Here is a 26,979-nt window from a genome sequence, read left to right on the forward strand (position 1 = left end):
TGCCTTTTAATACTTTTTTATTCTGTAGGAATGTTAGATCATTTGTGCAGATAACTAATAAGAGTTAATAGCCATCATGTTGAGTCATGCAGAACAATACAAGCTATGAATGATGATGATGAACCTATGTAAACGTTATCAACAACAAGAACAACAACAACGAACAACAAAAAACAAAACAATTCCGATATAAATCATATCTGGAGTCCAGGCGTGTGCTTCTTCTCTTTAAAAATAAGATTGATGTGATTAAAAACTGAATAATGGGACTCGCTATAAGGAAAATGAAAGTAATTCATATATATATATTAAAGAAGTTGGCAAAAAATAGAAAATAAGAATAAATGCTGATTTCGTGGTCATAGCCCGAAGAGCGTTAACATCGAGTGGACACACTGCAAGGCTGCTGGGCTTGGCAGTCCCTTGCAGGAGGAAAAGCGAGATGGTGGCCGGCCAGTGCAGTCGTTCAGGATGCGCGTTCAGTTCTACGAGAGCTCCTCTGCTCAGAAACACAAACAACAAGTGGCGTGAATATGCTGACTCGGCACACGGACAGACGGTTCTTGCTCCTGACGTTCACCTGCTCTCAGAAGAGGCCGCAGTCCTTCAGGTTGTTCTTGATGATGACGTCGGTGACGGCGTCAAACACAAACTGCACGTTCTTGGTGTCGGTGGCGCACGTAAAGTGGGGGTAGATCTCCTTGGTGTCCTTCTTCTTGTTCAGGTCCTCAAATTTAGTCTGGATATACGTCTGCGCCTCCTCGTACTTATTGGGGCCTGAAGGCGGGGGCGACGACGAGATTGACGCTTAGCACCAAAATATTAGAAACACCTCTTTGCGGGCATACTTGAATTTCCATACCGGTATACTCGGGGAAGCAGATGGTCAGGGGGCTCTGGGTGATCTTCTCCTGAAACAGGTCCTTCTTGTTGAGGAAGAGGATGATGGAGGTCTCCGTGAACCACTTGTTGTTGCAGATGGAATCAAACAGCTTCATGCTCTCGTGCATGCGGTTCTGGGTGGGACAAAGTTGAAAGACATTTTTGAAGGTCAACAATCACAAATACATAACCACGAGACGGGATTTAGATCAGGTGCAACGTTGTCATCTTGTGAACTCACCATCTCTTCATCCTCAGCCAGGACCAGGTCGTAAGCGCTCATGGCCACACAGAAGATGATGGCCGTGACGCCCTCGAAGCAGTGGATCCATTTCTTCCTTTCTGAACGCTGGCCTCCAACATCAAACATCCTGCAAAAACACCACACACACACATATAACCTTTAAATGATTTTTTTTGGAGCCAGGGTGGCAAGCTACATAATACGACTTCCATGTTATCCTCCTGCAGACTTGTCAACACTTCCTCTTTGTGAGCAGCTGCTTTGGGAACAACACAAGGCTGTGCTGGTATATTTTTCAACTCATTTGACTTATTCATGGGGCTGCGTGCGTTCAGGGTGCTCATGTGCAGCGTTTCCAGCTGCTAAAGGTGGAGTGAGGACACCAGCGATGGTGTTTGATGATGCGGCGCTCAAGGTAAGCACTTTTTACGGGGAGCGCTTTGGTTTGTTAAAGAAAAGCTCCCGGCTGAGTAAGCACAGCTCATTATAACACTGACACACTTTAGAAGGCTTTATAGTTGCCTTTTTGTGTGTGCACGGGAACTCCAAGGGCCTCAGCCAATATAAACATAAGTTGCAGCTGTTTTATGTTCTCACTCCAAAAAAAAGACAACCAGACAGAATTATGAGGTTTAATTATTACGTACAGCCTTTTAAGAAGCCATGCATGAGTGAGAGAACAATTGATAAGTAGCCTGGTCAAGTGTATGGTGTGGTGAGAATAGTCATACTTGAAGTGCAGGTCTTTAAAGGTGAAGTGTGTTTCCACAATTCCTGTGGTCTTGACCCGGGTTCGCAGCACATCTTGCTGGGTGGGGATGTAATCAGGCTTGGCTATCCTCTCCAAATCGTTCAAATAGCTGGGTGGGGGAAGGAAAGCAAAAAGCAGAGTTAATATTCATCATGTGGAAAGCGATGTGCACTGGATTGGATGGAAAGGTTCCTTCAATTCAAAGCCTCACATAACCCCCCCCCCACCTCCCTCACACAAGCCTGAGAAAAATAGAAAGTAGCTCAAACTGGCTGGGCAACAATATCACCAGCACACTGACAACCAAACAGTCAGCTTCGAATTTATGATCCAATAGCAGGAGTGTATATTTACCTGGAGCGATTACACAACACGGGGTGAAATCTCGTTTTAAGGCTCGGATGGGTGAACATTTGTGCTCAAGGGCCTCATTTGATTTTCAGAGCAGACAGATGGGCCAGGTCAGTCATAAATAAATAAATAGACTTCTTTGAATGTTTTATGGAATTAATTTCATTTAAAAAATAATTTAATAAAACTAAACAACAAATTAATTGTACCAGTATATGCAAAATAATTGATTTACAACCACTATAATTTTTATTTCCAATGAATCAATTGATAAAATAAATGTAAATAAAAATTAAATTACCTCCAACAATTGATATATATGTTTGGGCTTCAAACATGTTTGATGAGGCAAAATTTTCCTATCTGGTTCTTTGACTATATTTGATCTGGCGACCAGTCCAGGGGGCTCTCTGTCTCTGCAAAGTTAGCTGACTGGATGGAATGGTCACTCACTAGGAGGCAGAGTCATTGAGCTGATACTCTCGGGCTCTTGTGAAGCAACTCTGGACTCCGCCGTCGGCCCACAGTCGCTGGATGACGTTTGACAGGTCGTCCGGCAAGATGCCTTGCTCCTCCGCGGCTGCAGACAGGGCAAACAGTTGGCGGGCGTCGTCCTGACAACACAAAACAAACACATCAGACACAGTTTATTATCATCGTGATATTGCAGGATGACATTCTCTGGGATGAAGAAAAACTAGATTAACCTTAAGGAAGCAATATGCACACGCAATCAAGACGAATGCAGTTTTTTTTTTAAATCAAGAAAAAAATGGAGCGGGGCGTCACTATTGCTACGTCAATCAGATTTAATTTGCTTGCTCATGAATTAAAAATAGGTTTGAATAGGTAGTTAGTAATTCTCAGACACCCGGCTGCAGACCAGACTGACAAGAAACACTGAACTAAAAATAGTTTGTTGATTAGAGTCTGAAGGAAGTTTTATTTTCAATATCCAGTGCCTGTACTTTTTGTCAAACAGGAACTGCTTCAGTACATAGAGCCCAAGCACTCAATATTTGAAGACCAGACTTTTAGTTTTTGGACAGAAGGGTACAAAAAAAGTCAGTTAGAAAATATGTCGAAGTGAAATGATGAAATTGGTCATTGGTGAAGGGAAAAAAAGATCATCAGGGTACATCTGGTTGAGGTGAAACTGTGCCAATTTGGAAAAAAAACAAAACTGACTGTATTGAGCAAACCACAAAAGAGAAGTACTGATAAGCACTAAGCCACTAACTTCCTATATTCAACTATTTACAAAAGTCCCCAACATACTATCATTCAAAAATAGTGAATTTGTGACGAATGACGAACGAATATTTTCTTACTTAAATTTTTTTTTTTAAATAGACTGTAAGCGTTGTACATGTGTCATACATAAAAAAAATTGCATCCAGTTACTTCCTTGGGCGTTACCAACTGTTACCAATTAAACACATTGTGAGAGGCTACGATACAATTAAACAACAAGAAGACGGAACATTTTTCAAATCAGGCAAGAGAGTTCTTTCTTCGACAAACCCTAACTCTCAATATTTAAAATGTGAAAATGTAAATGAGAAGAGTTCTTCTTTTCTATTAAAATGCTAAATTGTGTGTTTGTGTGCGTGTTTCACACAGCAGGTTCAATAAATGTTCTTTTTTTTACATTGTTGACATCTTCTCATCGCATCCCCAGGTGGTCGCTTGTTGAAAGCTTATTCTTTACAATTTCTCGAAGCGGCACAGGCACACATGCGGGGGCACAACACGCAGCACTTGCCAGTCTAAAAAAAATAATAAAAAAAAATCTACATCTCACACTTGACTTCCTGGTGGGGACTGTCACGTTTCCCTTGAGAGAGAATCGCTGGTGTGTAAATTCCGCAGAACAAAATCCTCGAGGCACGATATGGGTGTTAAAGATGAAGGCAAGAGAGCAGCTTTGATGGTGATTAGAAAAGATTATATTTCCAGGCGGCGAAGATAAGTTACACTGCACGCCAGCAGGTTCCCTGAAGATGTATTTTATGCTTCATTTTTATTATGCATCAGGTCAGCTTCATATTGCTTTGCTCAGATAGCCAACTGTAAATCTAGAACACAAGACAAATAATAATTGTCCCCTTACCGCCCTTCCAGCTTCCTCGTAGTCAATCTTGAGGTTGGACATGGCTTTGATGATTGCCATGATGGACTGGATGGTGTTGCTGTACACAACTGCTCTGTACTGCTTACATTCCTCTTCTGAGTAGCCATCCTCGTGGATAATCCTGGAATACGACACCGAAAAGAGGTTAGAAAGCCACGAAAGCATTTTTATTTCATGGTGAAAACATTTCAGAATCATCACATATTTGATATTGTCAAAAGTAACAAAGTTGTGGCACAGTGGCATGTTGTGAGACTGAATCAACATCTCATCGGCTGGTTAAAGCCAAGTCGTGCCCTCCATTTTGCTTCGACTGCCTGAAGACTCGATTATTCAACAATCCATTTAACACAATCGACTGAATTTTTACGGATCAATTGTGACGAGGCTTTAAGTAATTCGATCGGGCATTTATAGGTGGCGGGTTCGTATCACGCGACAGAACAAACGCTAGCAAAAGGCCCATGACAGACACACAAAAAACAAAACCTGCTCATGGAATATAACAGCTATCTCAATATGATTCATCTTTACAAATGAACATGAAAATATTTGCAGAATTATGCAAAAAACTAAAAAAACTGGGAAGAATTGTTAAACAAATTAAATAAATAAATCTAATTATATAAATAACATTATGATATGCTAGAGGTGTCCTGACAACCAGGCCTGAAATAAACATGAGCTACTTTCCTCGCACGAGCGAGCGAGCAAGGAGATTGACATAAAGAAGAGCTGCAGAGGCTCACACGAAAATAAGCATCCACTTTGGTTTGTCGTCATCCAGAGACCGGTGGCGCAGCCAGAATGCTCAATAGCAAGCCATGCACCCAACTAAATGAAAGCTCATTAAAATGCAAGCGTGTCTGCTGAGAAGCAGCAAGACAGCTTGGAAGATTGAAAGCTCCCCCACTGTTTCCTCTTCAAGCAAACAATACTTTGAAAAGTGTCGCTTTGATTGGCTTGATTGTGACACATGCTGCAAATTCGTCGTTGCGTCGTTTAATGCAATTTAAAACCCCAGCATACAAAATATTCAACCGTCACGTGGTTGCGTAAGGGGAGTATTACAATCTAGTTTCTGCCATCGTTGGAATATATTACCGTTTATCCTTGTAGAGCTGCAGAAAAACATTTTCATTATTGATCGAGCAAATGGTGCAAAACCAACAGAAAATAAAATGCTCTGTCCAAAACATAAATAGTAACAATTTATCTGTCGTGCTTGTCAGTAAACGTCGCAGCATTTCTTTATAAATTGGTTGAATTTACACTGTTGGATATTTTTCACAGTAATGCAATTAAATTTGTTCAGTTTATCTTCACAAGTGGCTCCTTGAATGTTTTCTATTAGAAATAAAATAGGCCTGCTGAATCAATTACAGGATAAAAGAAAGTAGTCAGCAGCATTGTTTTTTTTTTTTTTTTGTATTTATGCTCGACAATGATTTTTTAAATACGTTTTTGCAAGGTTAAAATGACTGCCCAACTACAAAGTATTTAATTTATGAGAACTAAAGAATGCAATTATCATAGCAGGAACATTCCTTTGCATGAGCCTCTGGGGAGGAAAAGTCAGACAAAATGTCTGTACTTGCACATGTGTTGAACAACTCAAATTAAAATCAATAAATGAACTCATTAATTCATGGTTCATTGGCCTTTATGTTAGCCTTATCCTAAAGACTAAAATATTTTTTCATAATAAATCTGATGTTTATTACTTGTGGAAAAGGATCTTGGAAAAAATACTTATTAAATCCCAATTTGATTATTTTTCTAAATCATTCAGGGGTATTGTAGATGAACACAGAAGCGGCGTACGAGTCTCCGAAGATATAGATAATAATCACAGTTTAACTTTAAACCACTTCTGGGATATTAACTTATTTAGTCAAGAAGATAAAAAAATGTGAATAAAGTTGATCAAATGGGACAGACAAGTAAGTGGTTAAGAAGTGGACATTGGAAATGGCTTTTTGTCTCACTGGCGGAGCTAGGATGTTTTACTTGGGGGGGGGGGCTGTGGGAACGATGTAAACATTGAATTAAAGCAATCAAAAACTCTGGCACAATAATAACACAAGCATCTCAGTCTTAATATTGTACATTGTTGTATCAGCTAGGATAAAAAAAAAAAAAACGTACAGTATCGCCAACTTATTGCAATTGTCAGACTTAGAGGAAGAAAAAAACAAGAGCAAAGAAATCAAGTCTCTCACTTCATCTGCTTCACAATGGTGCTCTTTCCAGACTCCCCAGCACCTGCAAAGAGAACAAAAACAGATTAAAAATACGCTCCTGTTAGACGGGGAAATGTAAACAGTCCACCCGAGAGGCCGTCCGTCTCCCATCTGGAACGTCTACCCTCCTTTCTACCTCCCTGCTCTCACAACATCCTGCTCACTGGATACCCATCACAGTTCCAGCCAGCTGACACACTGCTATGAATTCAAAACGCAATTTGGGCCCATTTAAGTTTCGACATACAACAGCGACAATCCTCTTTTCATTCCAGACAAATCACTATCATTTTTTTATTTTAATGGCAATGCCTTGGACTGAAAAAGGCTTTTCTTGCCCTCTGCTATGTTTACTCCGACAGCCCGGGGCGACCAGAGGGAGCTCATCTGCCACAAGGAATCCAGCACAACACACACACACACACACACACACACACACACACACACACACACACACACACACACACACACACACACACACACACACACACACACACACACACACACACACACACACACACACACACACACACACACACACACACACACACACACACACACACACACACACACACACACACACACACACACACACGGGTGTGCCTGTCAGTGAACTAGCCTAGGGTAAAGTCCCTCGATGTACCTTACGAGTCAGACATCCACAGGGAAGCCTCTGGGTAGGAATGGGCCAGGACGCTTTGCACATACAGCTGTCAGCTCTGACTTACATATGGAATCGGAGCTCAGACACTTCTATAGGACCACAACATGCTGCCTGCCTAGAAATACACACACAAATGTGTGGATGTCGTATGGGATTAAGTCACAAAACCCCAAGAGAAGAGCAGTTGAGATATCAATCAATGCTCATTGCCCAGAAGGTGTTAGATGTTTACTATTGTGGTTGTTGTTTGCAGTGGTGTACAATTGCATCATAGGTGCCAAACCCAAGGCCCGGGGGCCAGATACGGCCCGTCACATCATTTTATTTAGCCCGCAAAGACAAATTGTGCATTGATTTCATGTGTCAATACTAAAATTGCAAATTGTGTTCACTTTTAAAAACTACAGATATTGCAAGCAATTTTTATTACCATGCAGATTTTTAAAATACTTGAACAGTTTTTACTAGTGTCTGATTTCAACACTCATCATTCATCAGTTTGTTGTGTAGCCTATGCTGTATATAATATTTGCGTTAACAGTCATAATGGCCCTCCGACGGAAACTATGAGTACAATGGCAAAAATAAGTTTGACACCTCTGCAATACATCATCATGAAATGGCTGATTCTATCAATATTTGACCTTCCTGAAGACAACCACATCCTTGTTTAATAAGTCCTCTGTGGTAGTGACAATCAAACTGCACCCCTGTTATCATGAATGTCAAAGAGTATAAAATTCTTATCAGGCTAATTAGAACCATTATTAACAGGCATACCTAATGCTGCGGCCACCAACTGTACACAAAGAATCAGATGACAATGCCGAACAGACAGACGGCCATATTGATAAGCAGGATGGCAAGAGGCGAAAGAAACGTTCCATGCGACTAGCAGAATCTTTTCATTCCAAGTGTCAATTAACGATAAAAATGAGTGCTAAATATTCGAATGGAAAAGGAACGTTTATTATTCAGTCTGACGGCAGATGGACGCAAAACAGAGCTTCTTGTGTTATTGTGCACACAGGAAATGAGCTAACTCATTCATGCGCGACCATCCACAATTCCGCTTGTATTTGTTTATATTTTTGAGGGACTAATAGAAAAGGATTCTCATAAATGTGTACGCACGCACAAGCACGCATATCAAGAAAGAGAAATACTGAAAAATAACTGTTGGCTGCTTAACAATTCAAGGAGTCAAAAAGTATTACGTTTTCCCTACAGTTGAAATGTTGTCAAATGTACTTTATTTTGCTTTCATAGAGGAAAGTTCAAATCCAGTGTTTTGATGTATATGGTTTAAATTTTTCATTCACATGAGCTGGAAGTAAAAGGCTTCAAACAATTGCTCAGGTGTGCGTGCTTTAATAACACAATGCGTCGGCCTCTTGAAGGACCCGACTCATTTATTAATGGAGGCAAAACTCAAGGAATGATATTTATTAAGAGAGACGTGACCTGGTAAAGTCAGGAGTCTCTAATGTGAGATGAACGGGGAGATTAGCAGATGCTTGGGGTTTCGTGCCAAAAATATATGACAGCAGGACATCTTTCCTGTTTGGATCTCAGGTGCAGAGATATTTATTTCAATAAAAATACTTTTTATATGTGTACTTCCAAAAGACTAAAGTAGGCAACATTAAGATTTAGACAGCTACTCTCTAAGATTTATTTTTTATTTTTTATATCCTGTCCACCCAATTTCATGTTGATTAGTGAAATTGGTGTCAGGGCCTATTTTTTTTCTTCTTCGGGGAATACATTTTCAACAAAACAAATGCCCTGTTGATGAACTTGAGCAGATATAATTATCTGATACAAACTATGAAAACAGATATGCTTCCCTTGTAAATAGAAAACCAAAACAAGTAGCAGACAGTAACTCATTGACAAACGCTGTCAGGCTTGCATGCTTTCTAGTGAAAGTCGGTTAGAAAAAGAGGGGGGGGGGGAAAAACAGGTCACCATTCAACTGTTCTGTGCCAAGGCCTTTCCTCATTATCTTGAAATAATCATTTTATTCTTTTATCTTTCTGCACTGACCGCTAATTGCATCAGCATCTTGCGATCGGCCATAAAAAAACACGCGCAGGTTGTTTTGAGCAATCCCGGCGGAGCCCGGATACAAAGGCGGCAGTGTTGGGCCCCTGCGAGCAGAGAACACGGGCCCCGCTGTTGATGCGATGCCCATCATCCCAGACTTCTCAATGGCTCATACTGGTTACTCACATTTTGCAAGATTATTCATTGGCGACAGAAAAATACTCAAGATGTCATGACTGACAAGTACGCGAAAAAGATGGAGTGGATTAGATAAAGGAAATGATTAAGTACATGCAAAACTGTGAATATTTTTTTTTCCTACTCTAAACCTTTTTCACGTCTTTCATCTTAAGACAGCGATGGCTCAGCAAGTACATATATGCTTTCGTATCACGAAAGTTGCAAGAGTGAACGTGGCCTTAAATGAACACCTAACAGCCTGATAAGATAAGACATCATCATACGCATGAACATCTGAGTTGGTCAGCATCTTGTAAAGCAGCCTCTGACCTCTGTACCTTTTCAGCACTTTTTCCTGCATCGGTAATGATAATATGCACAAGACTCGCTCTGTCACTTTCCATCGCTGCTTCTCATGGAGCTAATTAGCTTCATTCATCTCCATAATTTTTAATTCTGTATGTCAATGAAGTTCATTTTTCCGAACTTCACCCATCTACATAGAGTATCAATGGCGTACTAATGAGCTATATAGACTTTACATCAGAGACCCTCCAAAGACACAATACCACTTCCTCGTGAAATCCTATCAAGGAGGAAATAGACACAGCTGGCACATAAGAGCGTATGAGCAAATGCGTGTATATGCAACATAACTGTGGTTTTGATAGATGCGGGGACAAAGAAATTCAGTCAACAGATGGCTCCGATGCCTGGGGCAAAGAGCAAGTCTGGACAGCTCACTGACAACTGCTGCCAAAGAGGCTAGATCAGATTGAGTCTGAATGACAAAACAAAGACAAGATTGATGAAGGCATTAAGAAGAAATAAAGAACATTTGATGCTTTCCAGGGATGGCATTTCTTCCGTGTCACAATTCACCAGAAAAATAAGAACACTCAGTTATGGGCAGACCGCCAACAAAGATGAACAGTAAAGGCAAATTGGATGTGCGGTTATGTTTGGAATGGTAATGGTGTTAAAATAGTAGGCAATGCTTAAAATGCTAACAGCTTTGTGGCTCACACGCACACACTGCGCAAGCTAGCCACAATGAAGATGGCGGCATTGGTTGAAAGAATTGAAATGGGGAATTTTGGCAGCATTTACAGTAGATTATGAATATAAATGCTTGTGTTGACTTTTCAAGATTGTTAAATCCTAATTTAGCTTTTTTTGCTACGTTGTCTGAATGTGAATGCTCTGTTGTCGATAATAGTTAAACAAGCTGAGATTGCAATTTTGTTGGAAATGTTCCGCTTCAGTCTAATGACGAATATTCCCATTTTAAAATTGTCGACAACTACAAAAAGTTACTTCGTACTCACCTGCAAAAACTAGCTTAAATCAGCGATCGAAAGCAGAGTTGAAATAAAATACAAAGCATCGTTGTCTCACCGACAAACAAAGGTCAAGAAAATGATCACATGCAGCTTTTTAGTCCCGGGAGAAGACGGTGACGACATGTCGTGACGAGTGAGGCAGCAAGCTATAAATCTTGGAGACAGTAAAGGCGATGAGGAAGCTGAAAGGTGAAGGACAGCGAGAAAAGGTATGGCCTTTGGAGAACCTGATGGGACACTTGAGCGAGGTCACTCAGTCAAGCGGCCAAATCAATGACCCGATTCTCGGCCTTGGACGCCAGCGAAGGAGAAAGGTTCCAAACACAGAAGGAGGAGCTAAACCACTGATGACTTTGATATTTGGCTTTGATTCAAGCTGCTTTTCCTTTCTAATTTCGGAATGTTCTTTGACTGCGCTGTAAACGGGAGTGACGACGGTGCTCGCCAGATGGTGCAAATTCATATTGAATGAAGGAGCGTCAAACCAAAGACTCCTGAAGGTCTGCAGCCATCTCAGACGTTTCCAACTATTGGGTTATTATTTCGAATTGAATATGTCCAAATGATTAGTATCAATAATATCAAGAAATACCATATCGATTGATTTTCTGGAATCCTTTATCTGCATGTCTATCGCCTTGACCTTGCTTTATTTTAACACCTTACATGTTCTAATTTGAATCAGGCCTTGGGCTTGGCAAGCATCTGGCGGGGTCAGGGTTGCATTTGTGTTACTCTGACATGATTGTGCACGTCTTGCTAGACACGTTCACCTGCAACTGGATATTCAACGGTAATCACAAATTGAGGATATGCACGCACACGAGATTACATTGGTGTTAAGAATGTTTTCCAAAATGAATAGGAAATATATCCCAAAAATCTGATGGGAATAAAAAGATGATCAGTCTGTTTGGGCATCAGTAACACACTGAGAACATGATTATTCTTTTATGGCTATGAGTTCATTTTTAATTTGAAAAAAACTCTTCTGGGATGAAGGCGAAAATGAGCAACAGGTTGTTCAATTATGTGGCACACGTTTGATTGTCGGCCCTCATGAATTAACTAACGATGCATGATCCAGCCCATGAGACGACTTGTATGTTGTGCTGAGTCGACATACAATGCTGCATCATGAACTATGAAAGACTGCAAATGTATTGCTGATGCATTATATATACTATACAGCCATTTGCCGCCATATTACCCCGCCCCCCCCCCCCCCCCCCCAACCCACCATTGTACTTAGGCGTGCACACTGACATGTTTGGGCTTAAAGGATCGGGCAAATGTATGATGAATAATGAATAGTGCCATCGGAAAATAAGCAACGGGCTGGGGAGGAACCTTGGTGCAAATGTTTACTTAATAACAAAAGCAATAACTGTCAGGTTTATTAATATTTTAATTAAGGCTGGTCAGTGCTTCAACCGCCCAACAGTAACCAAGAATCGATCAAACAGTACAATTCATTACATATCCAGAATCGTCTTGACTTACTGAAAGGCAATTATTCGATATTCTGCTCATTTCGGTGTGTGCTGATTGGCCACCAGGGGACACTATAATACAAACACACAGGCACAAACGAGAAGGAGTTTCTCAACTAAGTGACTTAAGTTGCAATAATATCAACTGTTTTTCATTTTAATTTTTTTCTAAAAAGAAACAGAAACAATCCATCCACAGAGTGAAATTAATCTAAATTCAAGACTCAACTAGAAGAGAAGTTTAAGGTCTACGCATCATGTTCTTTGTGGCAGACACCAGCCTGCCACTCCCATGTGGTATAATTACTATAACCGAAAGGCCATCGATCAAAGAGGGGCCAAGGTGAGCAAGGTTGCTTGTGATGACAGGCCGAAAAATCAGACGATGTTCTGGCCTTGAAGTCTGCAGACATTAAAAAGTCTAATAGACCAGTGCAAGGATACAGCAAACATCATTCAGCATTTTTTTCTTAAAAGAACTCTGACTTTGAATTGAATATCATACGTAACCTTTCAAATATAATTTCGAGGCCTAAAGATATGACCTATAACTTACCATATAGCAAGTAAAATGAAAACGGTCTACGTCAAATTAGCCATACAAGTTGTATTGTCGATTGTGATTCATGAAGCTGAATGAAGGACAAAATGTGGGAAACAAACTGAAGTGAGCAAGACACAAAGAATGACGAAAGAAGCCACACTTAACCACAGGAAACCAAAGTTAAGTCTTCCTCTTTGTAACTATAGCAACTTCAACGTGTAAGCTATGAGGGGAAAAAAAGGCACAGGAAATGGAAAAAAAAAAAAGGGGAGGAGTATAATTGGGGGTGTCTCAACAGTTGACACGGCGCTTACAAGCTAAAACTTGCACCCAGGAAGGAGTTCACATTTACAGAACAAGTCAGTTTAAACTTCAAAGTTGTGCCCAGTGGGAGGCAATACAAAAAGTGCAAGTACATTCAATTACAGCCTCACAATGAATCATTATTAAAATCCATCAAGCAAGAAACTTGATTCGTCTTGAACAAAGTGAGCACATGCTGAAATGACATCCAGCAAATTTGTTCCTTTAATTACTAATGTGAACATCTTGACAATGTCACGCTATCAGATTTGGGATATTCGATGGTGAATTTGAAGATAACTTTGAGTCAACACACATGGTTTGCTTTGTGATTAAAAAATGCAGATGAGCCATTGCAGCTGTGGTTGTAGTTTGCTTTTGGGTAAATGGATACAAAGACGGGGTTTATAATATTCATGTAAAGTCAAAAGAATTTTACTTTTTTTTTTTTTGGTGGGGAAGTTGGGACAGCCATATGTACAAGACAAAAAAGACCAGTCACATAAAAATAGATATGACAAGCGTAAACCACATGGTGGTCAGTAATCCAGCTGCTATAAATTCAAAAAAGAAAACGTTTTTCTTGCATGTTGTTTTCTGTCTTATGAAAAGCCTTAGAAGTGGCGGTTTCAATGTGGATCACTTAACAAGACTAACTACCTGAAGCATAAGACAGATCGGTTTCCCCGAGTAGCGAGCCTCACGACATCGATAGCCGTCCAATAACCTTGAGTTGAACTGACTCGTGAGGTCGGCGGGGCCGTGAACTGTGAACTCGAGTCCGACAAAACTACTGCACGACACCCGGAAAGACAAGAGTGAACAGCAGGGAAGCTTGCTTTTCAATTTTGTAGCCCAGGCAGTTTTCAAACAAAATGTGTGTTGTCTAATTGTGGCCAACTGAGCGACTTGTTTTAATTTGTCATTAAACTAGTCGATTTCAAAAATAAAAGCAGGGGGATGTTAAATCTCATTATATGAAAAAGTTAAATTATCATAAAATTACGTTTTTGTCATCCAACCGAGCCATTAACTTATTCCCTAATGTGTGTTTCAGGTAACATCTTAACGATTTGGATGGTAAGCAGGTTTTGGGATCAAAGAGTGCCCAAAAAACATTCGAGGCGGGTTTGCTTTATTTCCTTAGTGGCAGTCTCAAACCTCGCAACCATGCTCGGGGGTGTGTGTGTGTGTGTGTGTGTGTGTGTGTGTGTGTGTGTGTGTGTGTGACTCGGTACGTACCCTGCAGGAATACAGAGCATTAGCAGACTCACAGAGAAGTCTTTGTGGCAGGCAAACTAGTGGAGCTAGCAGAGAGGCCTGTTGCAGCTTTGTTTGGCTTGCTTCTTCCTTTGTTTATTCCGCTTCCTTTCAGGGCTGCTCTCTGCAGCTGACCACAGCGATGGTCAGGAGTGAGCAATCAAGTGAGGCTAACTGGCAACATCGCAAAGCCATGCATACATTGAACAAACCTACACTGTGAGTCAAGTCATAATAAAGCCATAAAGCCATAAAGTGCTTTGACGCCACCAAAACACATGGAACTGGGTTGGTCCAATCTTTTTGACTGAATCCGATTCTGTCCAATACTCACAAAAGAACCGGATCGGGAGCCGATACCGATACTGGATCAGGACATTTCCAGTCAGCAGGGCAAAACATGTCATGAGGTGCGAGCATCCCTGCTAACTGATATCATTTACACGTTTACCAACAATAGCCAGATCTAAAAGCTTCCTTTTTATCCACCTCCTTTCAGTGGAATCCGATACCAAAACAAGCCCGGTTTGCTTTCCAAACAGACTCAGCACCGGCGATAATCACTATAGAGACTGCAAATGTGAAAGGCTGAACTATCGGCCTGAATGTCACCGTTAGCCAAAGCTGTCACGACTATAATGGAGAATACGGCTATCAAACATGAGGGCAAAGATGACACATTAGCTGTTATAAAGCCGAGTGGCCAAAACTGTCATTTCCTTAGAGACTGCTTTCATCCATTTGATGACCGAGAGCAAAGATAAGCTCTTATTGCCGAGCGCATGCAGACTGTTGACTATTTGTCTCTTGTTTGTCCAGGCGAGATTCACTGAGCGTGAAGAGCCTGTGCAGCCACGATCAGATCGATTGATCGCTCGGAAGCGTCGGCGGAGCACTAAATGGGATCAAGTGTCTAGCTCAAGGGCACCTCAGAAGGGTCCGTCTCTTAAATGCATGAGCTATTTTTCATTTTACTGCCCATATGTAGTGTAAACCTCCTATAGGCGCCTGCCAATATTGAAACGTTTCGACGTGTTGTGCTAATTTAGACTTAACGTTTCTAGGGGAAGACAAAATTTGCTTTGTAAAGATTTTTAAGTCATTGTGAGACAATTTTAAGATTGTCTCAGGCGGTACACATTGGTCTTTTTCTTCACACTGAGGCGGCGGAGCTAATATTAGGTCAATTTTCTGACTTCCAATCTATGTTAATAAGGACCGCTTCGAGGCAAAAACTGGGGCACAGTGAACCCAGCTGAGACAGTTTTGAAGTCTTGATCTAAATGTGCCGCTTATCATTGTCAGGGACTGTGAAGAGCTCTAAAAGGTGAGGGGAAAAATATGACTGTCATGTATTTATGTATGTTTAACAACATGAACAATGGCTTGTTTCATTCGGATTGACAGTAGATTTAAAACTCACCATGACGCTTCTGTGTAGTCGTGAACAAAATATTTTCTCCATCCAGCAATATGACATGTGATATTGCTTAAATGTGATTTACTTGTTGAATTTTTATTACTAACAAACTTCCAAACAAACAATAACAAAATAATCTTATTACCATGGATCGATGGAATAATCAATAGAATAAATCGATAGCGACAGCCCCGAGTCATCTACATTACATACTAATGTGTTTTTGTGTTCTGCAGTGTAAAGGTCACGGTTTGATGGTGAACTAAAGGTTGTCGCCCTCCCCCACTTGCGGCTCTTTCCATCTGTGAAATAACCTTCTGGGAAAAATCATGAGCAGGGAAAGACTGAAAAATCATACGACATCCTGTAAATGAATCCAATAGGCTAATCAGAGTAATGTTATAAAATCATTAGGATCCACTGAGCTGTTTATTTTGGAATTTGGCAGCGGGCAGCCCCAGCAGCTCGGAGCAATAATTCCTACTGCTTCTGTAGAGTGACCCGGTTGACTTCCTGCCTCACAGGAAACACACCGCACGGTCTCAGCCCCGCCCTTCCTGTTCCCTACGTTAGTATTCAGACATGCACTCTTTCGAATGGCTACTCCGTATCGGTGCCACAACTTCAATAGATTTGCTCCAACAATGAGAAAGACTAACTCGCCAGAAAAGCAAAGTTACAATTATCCAACAAGTCTAGCACCGCTACTTCCCGTCATGCCCGCTTCTTGCGGTTTAACTGAAATATTTAACGTTGACCCCGGCGCCGCCCTCTCTCTGTTCTCCTACTCAGTATGCTCCAACTAAAAAGGGCCTCAGTGTGGGAGCGCAGCAAGCTGAGGCCCCACAGAAAACCACATAATTACAAATCACAATAAAGCCCTCAGTGCTGTGTGGCTGCCAGAGACTCGGCTGCATCCAGACCTGCTTCGCCTCCGTTGGTGTACACAGCAACACCCCCCCCCCCCTTCCCCAACACCTCACCCCTTTCTTTCAGTATGCTCACCCAGGCCTTCTTTCCCTTCTCCCTTCTGTCCATCTTTTCTCTTCACGCTTTGCTTTTGTCCAAGCTTGCACACAACACTCGTCATACGCAAAAAAACACATAAATCGAGTACATCAAATTGGTGTGGATCATAAGAGAAAAAGATACCACTTTCAAGGGATGGACATAATTGATTAAGTATTTGGTCAATTGGAATTGATTGTTGTTGGGCAAGAGTTGCGTAGAGGTCCTGAGTTCAAATCTCTGAGTCAGCACAGAGAGGCTGCAACGCATCTTAGAACCTAAGGGGTGCACAATTATTATTTATTTTTTTATCTTAGATTTTTTTTTTTATCTGACCTCACAAGAGAAGATTTGAAATGAATAAATTAGTCATTTGAATTATTTGGAAAGTGGACCAACGGAAGTGATACTTATGAAGCAATCAAGAAAAAATGAAATGCACTACTTATTTTGTTCTTTTTTTTTCCCCTTTTACTTCTTCCACTCAGCAAAAGTGCATGAATGAAAAACAGGGAACACATTCAGCATATGGACGAGTGAGTGAATAAGGACAGCTAAACCAAAAAATAGACCTAGCTTGACATTTACGAATCTTTCAGGCTACATACACCAGTAAATATTCAATCAGAAGACATTTTCCAGATTGCCGAACCGTCTTTAATTGATACGACTACAACGATGCTAACACCCGAGCTAATATTCACCCAGACCTTTCCACTTGTGATATGAACACTCAAAATAGAGTTAGATTAATGAACGAACTATTCAATGACCACACGAGCTTCCCCCCACATATAACTCGACATCCAAGTCATTCAGATTCTCGACATGTCTACTAGGTATAGCATGCGAGTGGCTGTAGAATGCTGATTTCTCAAGTGAGCCGTGACGAGAGAAACACCCCCACGTGCTTTTATGAGGCTCTGGCAGTATGGTCCAATACAGAGGTTAAGCTCCGGCTTTGAACAAAACTCCCCATAAGCCACTCTTTAAGCGCCATTTGAAGCTGAAGGGCTAAATCAGCCCAGAATATTAAAGGATAATCATTCTCAATTACTCCAAAGGTGTTCTGACTCCATGATAACGTTGCGACCTTTGTTATGTAAGATGAAGGCAAATGAAAACTTGGCTCATGTTGAATATAGCTGTTGCTAGCCATGTTTGAGAGAAAATAGGTAAAAGAAAAAATAAATGTACCTTAGTACATTATAGATCAGAGATCTGATTTTCCAATATTCCAATTCAAGTGATGTGCGCCAATTAAAAGTCGGTGCTGGAAAGTTCAGAGAAACTCAAGACGACTGGATGAGACTAAAAATTTGGAATGAATAATTTTCTTCCGCCGGCAGCTGAACTTTAGTTGGTTATTGAAAAACTACAGCTTGCTTGTTTGCTTTCAAACTCAGCTTCCTGGAAACGTGAGTGACATCATGCACGCTGTGGTTGCAACATCGTTGATACTGGCGCCCTGACGCCGGTCACATTCTTTCCATAACCTTTGACCAACCAAAACAAGTACCTTGACCAGATAGCTTTTGGCAAACAACAAAACTTTCCACTTCTAGCAGTCTCATCGAACTTGACTCGTAAAAAATGTACTGTCGTCATTTTTAGTGAACCAGCTGACAACATAACCTGCTTGACAATTAGTGGAATTTTTGTGCCATTATCTTTTTTAAGTAAGCTAGACTTTTCTGGGCAGAACAAGAAGGGCGTGTCGGTTTCCACCGCCAGTCAAACAAAAGATTTGCGCCCACTTCTCTTTTATAAGCAGCCTCCTTAACAAAGGATGTGGCAGATGAGTTGCAAAACGGAAACGACGTCACGCCTCAATCATCAGAAATGACAAATCCAATTGTGTGTGTTCATAGACTGTATATGAACTCACTTTGTTTTTGCTCCAATTCTTGCCAAAATAATAAAACAACATGATAACTGCACAGGTGTGCCTCAGCTTCCTCATGAAAATAATTCGAGAATGGGCAGTTTTAGCACCATGTCTCAAAAATGACGAGCAAAAACACACAATTCCATCAAGTGTGATAACCAAATAACAGTTGTGAGTGCTTGAAAGCATTTTTTTTTTGTTCGTGGCAGCCTCCAAAGCAGCACCGCGAACAAAACGAAAAGTGTGGCAAAAAATGTGACATCAATTTGCCTCACCTCGCTCGAAAATAGCAAATGGCTTCCATTCTGTCATTACCACAGTTCTCGCAAAAGCCATTACATACAACCATCGCGTATAACGACGATTATTCGTGGAATTCCGTGTTTCCGTGACTTTATTAGCAGGATGACTGGTATGCTTTAGCTGCTGTTAAATCACAAGTCAGATGAGGCCTATAAATAAAGTTGTATTGACGAACTTGATGCTGTCAACTTGTCAATAGAAAAGAACTGAAGCGAGACAATTCTACTGCAGCAAATTGACCGTTCAATTGGTCTTGCCAAGTACAGCTGTCACAACATAACCACCCCACCCGTGAAAAAAACAAAACATACTTTACCAAGTTCACCCTTTGTGACATCCAAACTTATTCTCAGCATTCTACACCCGCACATGGTGGCAACAGTTCCGAATGACTTCTCTTTCTAGAGCGCCAACTATCTCATTATTTTTTGTTGTTGCTTCAAAATTATAGTACGGCGAACTGAAAAAAATAAAAAGCATAAGGAATTAGGCTGGATTCTAAACACACAATAATGACATCATTTTAGATACACAATGCTTCTTTGTTCTTCTGTGTGTGTGTTCCTCAAGTATCGCCATAAAGAAACAACTAATGTCAATAAAATCGTCCTAAATGGGTGTTGACAAAAAACAACAAGCCTTTCTCATGAGGGTCTGGCTTTTGAAAGAATCACCCTCAGCCGAGACCATTTTGGGGTACTGTACTTTGTCTCAGCTGCGTGTGAGCGTGCAGGCCCCGAGGGGGGTCCAGGAGTGCCGGGCCTTCCGACTCAGAAAATGACAGGATAAAGTGATGAGGATGAGGATGGGAATGGGGGGGTGGGGGAAGCGAACTGAGCTCATTTCCTATAATGGCAAGGAGGAGGAAATGGACTGTGGGAGGGGTGAGTCGGGATAATGGTTTACTTACAGTCCACGGTTTAGTGATATGATCACACGAAGAAAAGGCCCCAATCCTAAACTTCCCAAAGGAACTTGAACATGTGAGCATGACTCGAAGGAGGGAAGAGGGGGGGGACACGAACTTGATGTGTGAATTGTGTTTTTGCAGAGCTCTGCTAAGATAAACAGCGTTGCAGCAGGGAGGACTGCATGAACTGTACATGCTAACGTCCGTCGTGTCCCGAGCGGAAACCAAAATAGTTTATCTGGCCCTGGGGCAAAATAGGAAACGACGAGAGGGAAAGTACGTACGGATCGGTTGCAAGCGTCAGGTCATCCAAATCGGGAGAAATAATGACTCCCCCCCCACCTCCCCTGTCTAGTCTCACGTAGTCATGGAGACTGAGGTATTTCCGTTGATCAATTATACGGGAGAGAAAGCAGTGGACCCCCAAGAATGCAGAGTACTTTTAAAATACGGGTTATGCTTGACTTCATCCGGAAAGCTCGTCTGCAATCCAGAGTGACAATTAGATATGATGAGTGTTATTAATTGGAAAACTAGGGTTGCCGGAGATAGACATCTTTTTAAATCGATTCTTGTAGTAGAGAGAATTTCAATTTAATTGCAAAAAAAAGCCTTGAATTTACAAAACTGGCCACTCCTTGAGTACGAAAGAATATTTGACTTGGGGGAGATTAAGTAGCTTCTCCTTCTTGCAACAGTTCCTTTTTCCGTTTGTATGCATACAGTCCATCCGCAAACTTATCCACTTCCTCTTCCTTCACTTATTTTCAGATGTAAAGGGCACGCACACCAAAAAAGGTTTTAGAGTCTGTCATAATGTTTCAACATTTTATGAATATATAGAGGATAATATGATACCATCGCGGCTTTTTACATCCGTCGTGCTTGCTCTAGCCAAGGCTGGCACATTAACAGCGGCTGATCTGCTATCCTGTGCGTCACACAGCTAATTGTGGCACACTTTGTTGAGTAAACAAGGACGAAAACATGAAGCATCAGCTTATTTGAGAAAGTCAGCCTATTTTACCATACCCTAATTGGCTGAAATGTATCTTCAAATAGCTGATATGGCAATTAAATGATATTTGAGTAAGCAACAAGTTAGCCGTGTATTTTTTTTTTATTACATATGCAATGCCAGACTTTGAACCAGCCTGGTAAATACTGACACTGCTGCTCACATTAATGGCGGGGGGGAAACTCAGAGGCGACGCGGCACCGAGCATGAGAGGCGGGGGTATGCGTCACCTTTGATAACCATCAAACTGGAAAAAGGGACTCGAGTGAAAGCTAAATTTTATCTGCCATTTTACACCAGGTACACAATAACACTACTAGTTCCCGCGCTAGCTCATGAAAAGCCTCCCTGTCTCAACACAAAAATGACAACAATGCTCCCACGTAAAGACTAATCCATGCATCCATTTTCATCTCGGCATTTAGCGGTGGCATTTTGTTGCGGCCCGTTTGTTAAAATCTGACTCATATTTCAATTGTTTCAAAACAAAGGAAGGATATTCAGTTCAATCAGACTGAACGTGAGATCAGTCAGTGTGATGGCATAATGGGTCACGAGGTAAAGGAACAGGAAACGGGAAGTGAGAGGGATTTTGCAGATGTTTTTTTTCAAATTGAAAAAATAACAACACAAAACAATGAATAAATACAAGGCCATCTGGCCCCCAGAATTTAAAACAACAAATCAGACACATATGCAGTTCAAGTGGCAACAAAAGCAAAAATTGATGTCAGGATAAGCATCATTACGGATTAGCCTATTGTTAATCATTCTGTTAATCGTGCCTGAAGGTGAAACCACCTATCAATTAAAAAAAATGACTCAAGTGGAAGCATGACTAATAATCACAAAGCAATTATTGCACATGAAAATACGCACGTTCATGATACCGGCCCCCTTTTATTTATCTAGAGACTATTTTTGTTTTCAGATTGATACTGAGCAAATGTGTTTTTCTCCTCTTGTGCGTCATTTAAGCGTCACAATATTGGCGTGGCAGCATAACAGAGAGTGAGCCACTGGCTGCAGAGCCAACTGGCACTATTGCTGAGTTTCTTTAAACGGCCATGTTGGCGCTCCTTTCAATGACATTCTAAGAAGCTTTGCTCAGTAATTGACAGTTATTTTTAAAAAAATATGGTCAATCTCAGCGAGTCTTCATGACGCTTGCTAGCTGCTAATTAGCGCACACAGGCTGAGTCAACATTGTAGACACTGACTCCGTGGATAATAAAGTCAATGGCCCTTGTCTCCAGTCCCTGAAAGAACACAACTGTCATGTAGCCGCATGTCATCCACAAAACCAATGTGAGGTTGGCATCCTCTGCACTACGGCTACATAAATCTTTCAAAGATGGAATTTATTTTTAGTGTGTCTTTTTATTTGTGCTACAAGTCTCTTACTGCTGTGCCTGCATGCATGCCAAAATATTTGCATAACAGTGCAAGTCAACTGTCTGCTGCGAGGTGCGTGCGTGCGTGTGCGCATGCGCGTGCGAGGTGCGTGCGTGCGTGCGTGCGTGCGCGCGTGCATTATGCAGAAACACTCCGATTGCATGCTGGTGTTTTCACAATGCAACATTGTGCCAAGAAACTTTGTATTCATGCAAAAAAGGGAAATGGATCATGAGCCAAAAAAGATGCTCATGAGAAAATCTTAGTGAGTCCATTACAGAGTGGGGAGGAGATTACATGTCAATCAAGAACCTGGCAGGCAGGGAAGGAAGGAGCGAGTGATCGCTACCTTTTAATGAGGATTTTAAGGGTGTATTAAATTGTTCATGTCACATTCACTAATGACTGTTTAGTGTTTATGGTGAAATAAGCAAATTAGCAAACAAGAAAGTTTTTTGTTGTTGTTTTTTTGCACACACTGTCAAGTCAATAAGCAACAGTTTCATGTGCAGATGGCTTTAAAAATACTTTGAAAGTACACCGAAACCACAATAATACTTGGCGTCGCTGTAACAAGATTTGAGAGACTCGTGTGAGAAAAATAAGCAGTCACAAGATCTTTTGAATTCAGCTCATCATTTACAGAGAGCCTTGACATTTGAGAAAAAATGCCCTCATGGCAGGTTTTTTTTTTTTTTCTGTCTACTTCGTTGTGCCAAAACAAACGCAGACACAAGTTGTTCAGTTTCTATGTGGTTATGACTGTAAATGAACAATGAAGAACTACTATTAACTCGGGGTGAATTCACAAGACATATGCCAGCATGTATTATTACATCCAGAGTGGGAGAGTGATGGAAAAACAAAAATATCAAGTTTTTTTTTTTATAACCCCGAGCTTCAGATGTGAAGATGGTGTTGCATTTCCCCTAAAAGGCACATTTTTAATATTATTTCCAGCCACAAGAGGCGCTCTACACGACAATCTTGAACTGATTTTTAAGTGCTGTTTATACAACAACGGGTTTGTGGAACCTGTAAACATTTCAACAACGGCTCAGCAACATGATTATCCATCCAAACCGTATATCCTCACAATGACCTCTGCCTAGAAAGCTAAAAAAAAATATTCTTTGAAAATAAAGGCGATTGCATTTTCTTTGATATGACTTTGACAAAACGGGGCCCTTGAAGCACACACGGCACTTTGAAACATTTATTCAGAACATGGGTCAATGGCAGTGAATGAGTTAAGATAAGGAATTAGGTTGATGACACAGGGTGGTAAAATTATGGTTTCAGCAATTTATATAGGCAATTCCAAACACTTTTATAGTAGTGGTCGATCACTGGCAGTTTTCCACTATTCTTGAATTGAAGGGTATTTCCTAATCATGTGAGGTTGCCCTAACCATACGAAGACGTTATTCAAATCCGACAACCAATTGAATTCACAGTGGAGAAATGCTCCGTTATACGGATGAATGTACAAAATGATTAGGATCAACATTTTTTTAAAAGTCCAACATCAGCGTCTGGCTCAACGACCCAGTTCCAGTCATGAGATGTGGCCAAAGGAAGAAGTGAGAGCTTTTTCAGCTGCTGCCACAGATGCTAAACGGAGGCAGGAAAGAATAGTGGGACGTCTGCTGAGCACCCTTAAAGGGCGACATCACGATATATGACTGCCAAGTGCAGGAATGTAAGCGGTAACGTGAGCTTTACAAAGTCATTGACCAATATTTCTCTTTCTGCAAACCGAGCATCAATATGTAAAAAATTCATGAACAGAGCTCGGATTAAGCGCTCCAGTGTAATAATCCCCGTCAAATCCTCGCACACACGCCGCTGGATAGTAGTTACTGATATGAAACCTGCAATACAGAGCAGAGTGTATCATTAGCCTTCTAACCCGGGGGCGCAACTTAACAACTAGTCGTGTCTCCAAACAGCACACGAGAGGAAAAACGTGGCCTTTTCTATTCCGCCTTTGCTTTGTAATGTTCCGTCTGAGCGATGAGATGACAAATCGACTTAAGGAAGCTGTGATCACGAAGCTGCTAAAATTGCAACAGTGTGGAGGAAACGACACACTGAATGCAATTGATAGACAAACATTAACATATCACAGTGGAACATTAATAATCAAACAGAAATTGAAAGGAGCAGGGAAAACTCTCATTTCAATACTTGGTACCAGAAGGAAGTGTGCAAACTGTTGCTAGTCAGTCACATTGTTCAAATGTACACTTTGTACTACATGTACTAACTTTAAAGACCAAAGATGAGAATGTAGTCAAAGTGGCAAGACGCTAATGTTAGCGGTCGACTACACCGCTTCGATTTTACAATCTGACATTCTTTACTGTGTTTACTCACCCGCGGGGCTTGCTGACTGTCAATTCCTGTCTCAACGTCAAATTGATTCCAACAGGCATAAAAGTGAAATTCTATAAACACTATATGCTCCATTGGGACATGCCAGGAACCGAAATGCCTCCAATGGGAATCAGTCTGCAAAGTTATGTTCTTGTGCTTCTGTTCTTAACAGAAAACTGCAATTTGATCTCAGAGAGAAGTAAAAGACACATTAGAGTGATTGACCACAATGTGACTGCATGGAAATGAGGCATTCACAATCCCTTACTTGGACCCAAAAAGAGAATTCCGCAAGCATTGGAATGACTCCACTCTCCCGCGGACTTGTTTTGACTCGAAGTGAGCATGCTCTCGTCTGGACATTTCTGGGAAAAGTCGGGGCTGTTCACCCTCTGATCAAACAGCAGCTAAGTTATTATCAGGTAGACCTTGTCATGTCTCTGATCCAACAAACATTTTACCAATCTGTCCAAACAGAAGAGGAAGAAACAGGTTTGGATCCAACATGTCTGGAGAGTGACATATGGTCTTGTTTAGACTCCAAACTTTGACCAGTTTCTCAACCGGTTCCTTTGTGAGCCACTGAGATGATGCAAGGCCACACAGGGTGCATGCAATGCCAATTGCCTGGTCATAAAGCGCAAGTGTCAGGGGCCATTCTATTGTTAAGCGCACAAAAAGAGCTGCTGTCCACTAGTGAGACGTTTAAGGGTCTGAATGAAGGTAGTAAAATCGGCTATTAACACTCATTGGCATTCAACTTTTTGTTGCACGATTTTTGTGCTTTGAAAGGAGGGGGCGGGGGCAGAGCGCGTACTCACCCAGCAGCAGCAGTTTCACTTCTCTGGCCGCCTTCTCTCCATCTTCTCGCAGGCTCTTGTCGATCATTTTGGACTTTTCGGCCGCGGCTTTATCCTCCTGGCTCACAGTGCAGCCCATGGTTCCGAGTGCTCGCTTCAGGACTGCTGCTTTTGTGGAAAAAATCACCTGGGGAGAAAAATACGAGGCGCGAAGCCTTTCTTTGGGAGAACAAAATAAAAAAAATAAAAACCTCCCTTTTTGGTGAGGGACGGATCACCAAATCCCTTCAGCCGTCAAATCGAGCGACTTCACAAAAGCAGCATGAGTGTCTATTTTATTTCTGGAAAAAGTAGCCTTAAAAACTTCAGTTTTCCGGAAGGCAAGGCGACTGTGTTTTGTTTGAACAAATTCAACACGTCCTTCAGCGCATGATAAACTCACGAAAAGACGCTCCGGAAGTTCCGTAGAAGAGAAGAAAAAAAAAGTATTCCAAAAAGCGATCAATCAAAGAGTCTGCAAGAACGCTCACAGTGGAAGGTTGTTGATTTTTTTTTTCCAGAGAAATCTTTGTCCTACTGTCTTCGCAACATTATGCATTCTTTCTAGGCGACGGAGATTTGTCACATTAGAAGCCACACCCGGGGCCGCTGTCAAGTTCCCCCTCCACACCACAGGCACAAACCGCGTCAGCCTGTAGTCACCGTACGACTAGTAATGTGTCGCTCGTAAACGAAACGGCTTTTTGACACGAACCCAGAGGAGACGGCTCCTGATTGGGAGCCGAGCAAAAGGGGGCGGGGCGACCGTTCCATACGCTTCGTGTTTGTTCATTTGAAGATATTTTTTTTATTTATTTAACATTTTGGGAAGCACTATGCAGATGAAATTACAAAAGCCTAATCCATCCATATTTTACATTGTTATAGCTTTTAGGCAGCAAATTTAACAACCGAATGTATGAAAACTGTGTTTGGGAGCCGAAACAGAATCAACTATTTTTAGTGAGATGAGCCAAAAGAGCCAGTTCGTTAAAAACTCCCATCATTACCTCCGCCCCATCCCTAACAAAAAGAGAGAGAGAGAGCGACCGAGCTGCTTTATGGGAAATGTAGTCGAACGCCACTCCGTCATCAAATTACTCTTACGCAAGTACGTACCATTGGTTTCTTTCTGCGCTCAAAGGCTGATTTTTTTTTTAACAAACAGATGGGCCAGGTCATTCGTTGATGAAATGAAAAAAAAAGTATGTATAATAATTTAATAATAAAATTACCCTTACATACTTTTGATGAAAGCTTTAATATTTGTCTGTTTGGGGTAATGTGCACCAGAAATTCTTCTATAATTCTAGCTTCATTTTCATTCAAAAAAAAAAAAGAAAATGTACACAATGTCACAGTGCAATAAAGGATACAT

General features: G+C 41.2%; 1 protein-coding gene across 3 annotated transcripts; it reads right to left on the reverse strand.

Annotated features, from left to right (window-relative positions):
- On the reverse strand, positions 1–26,282 carry LOC147049228 (guanine nucleotide-binding protein G(i) subunit alpha-2-like). Of its 3 annotated transcripts, XM_085925039.1 has the most exons (10): positions 26,005–26,282; positions 25,584–25,749; positions 6,585–6,627; positions 4,342–4,483; positions 2,682–2,842; positions 1,858–1,986; positions 1,124–1,253; positions 863–1,016; positions 581–777; positions 1–499 (listed from the first exon to the last, which is right to left on the reverse strand). In XM_085925039.1, the coding sequence occupies exons 2-9, from the start codon at positions 25,699–25,701 to the stop codon at positions 587–589; spliced, it is 1,068 nt and encodes a 355-aa protein (XP_085781165.1). In that variant the 5' UTR covers positions 25,702–25,749; positions 26,005–26,282; the 3' UTR covers positions 1–499; positions 581–586. The 3 variants fall into 3 exon arrangements, with proteins under 3 accessions (XP_085781165.1, XP_085781166.1, XP_085781167.1); XM_085925040.1 differs by lacking the exons at positions 25,584–25,749; positions 26,005–26,282 and adding an exon at positions 25,031–25,542; XM_085925041.1 differs by lacking the exons at positions 25,584–25,749; positions 26,005–26,282 and adding an exon at positions 24,763–25,534.
- Between the last annotated feature and the right edge of the window lie 697 nt (positions 26,283–26,979).

This window comes from Syngnathus leptorhynchus, chromosome 11, assembly GCF_054491065.1.
Source record: "Syngnathus leptorhynchus isolate UIUO chromosome 11, UIUO_Slep, whole genome shotgun sequence".
NCBI lineage: Eukaryota > Metazoa > Chordata > Actinopteri > Syngnathiformes > Syngnathidae > Syngnathus > Syngnathus leptorhynchus.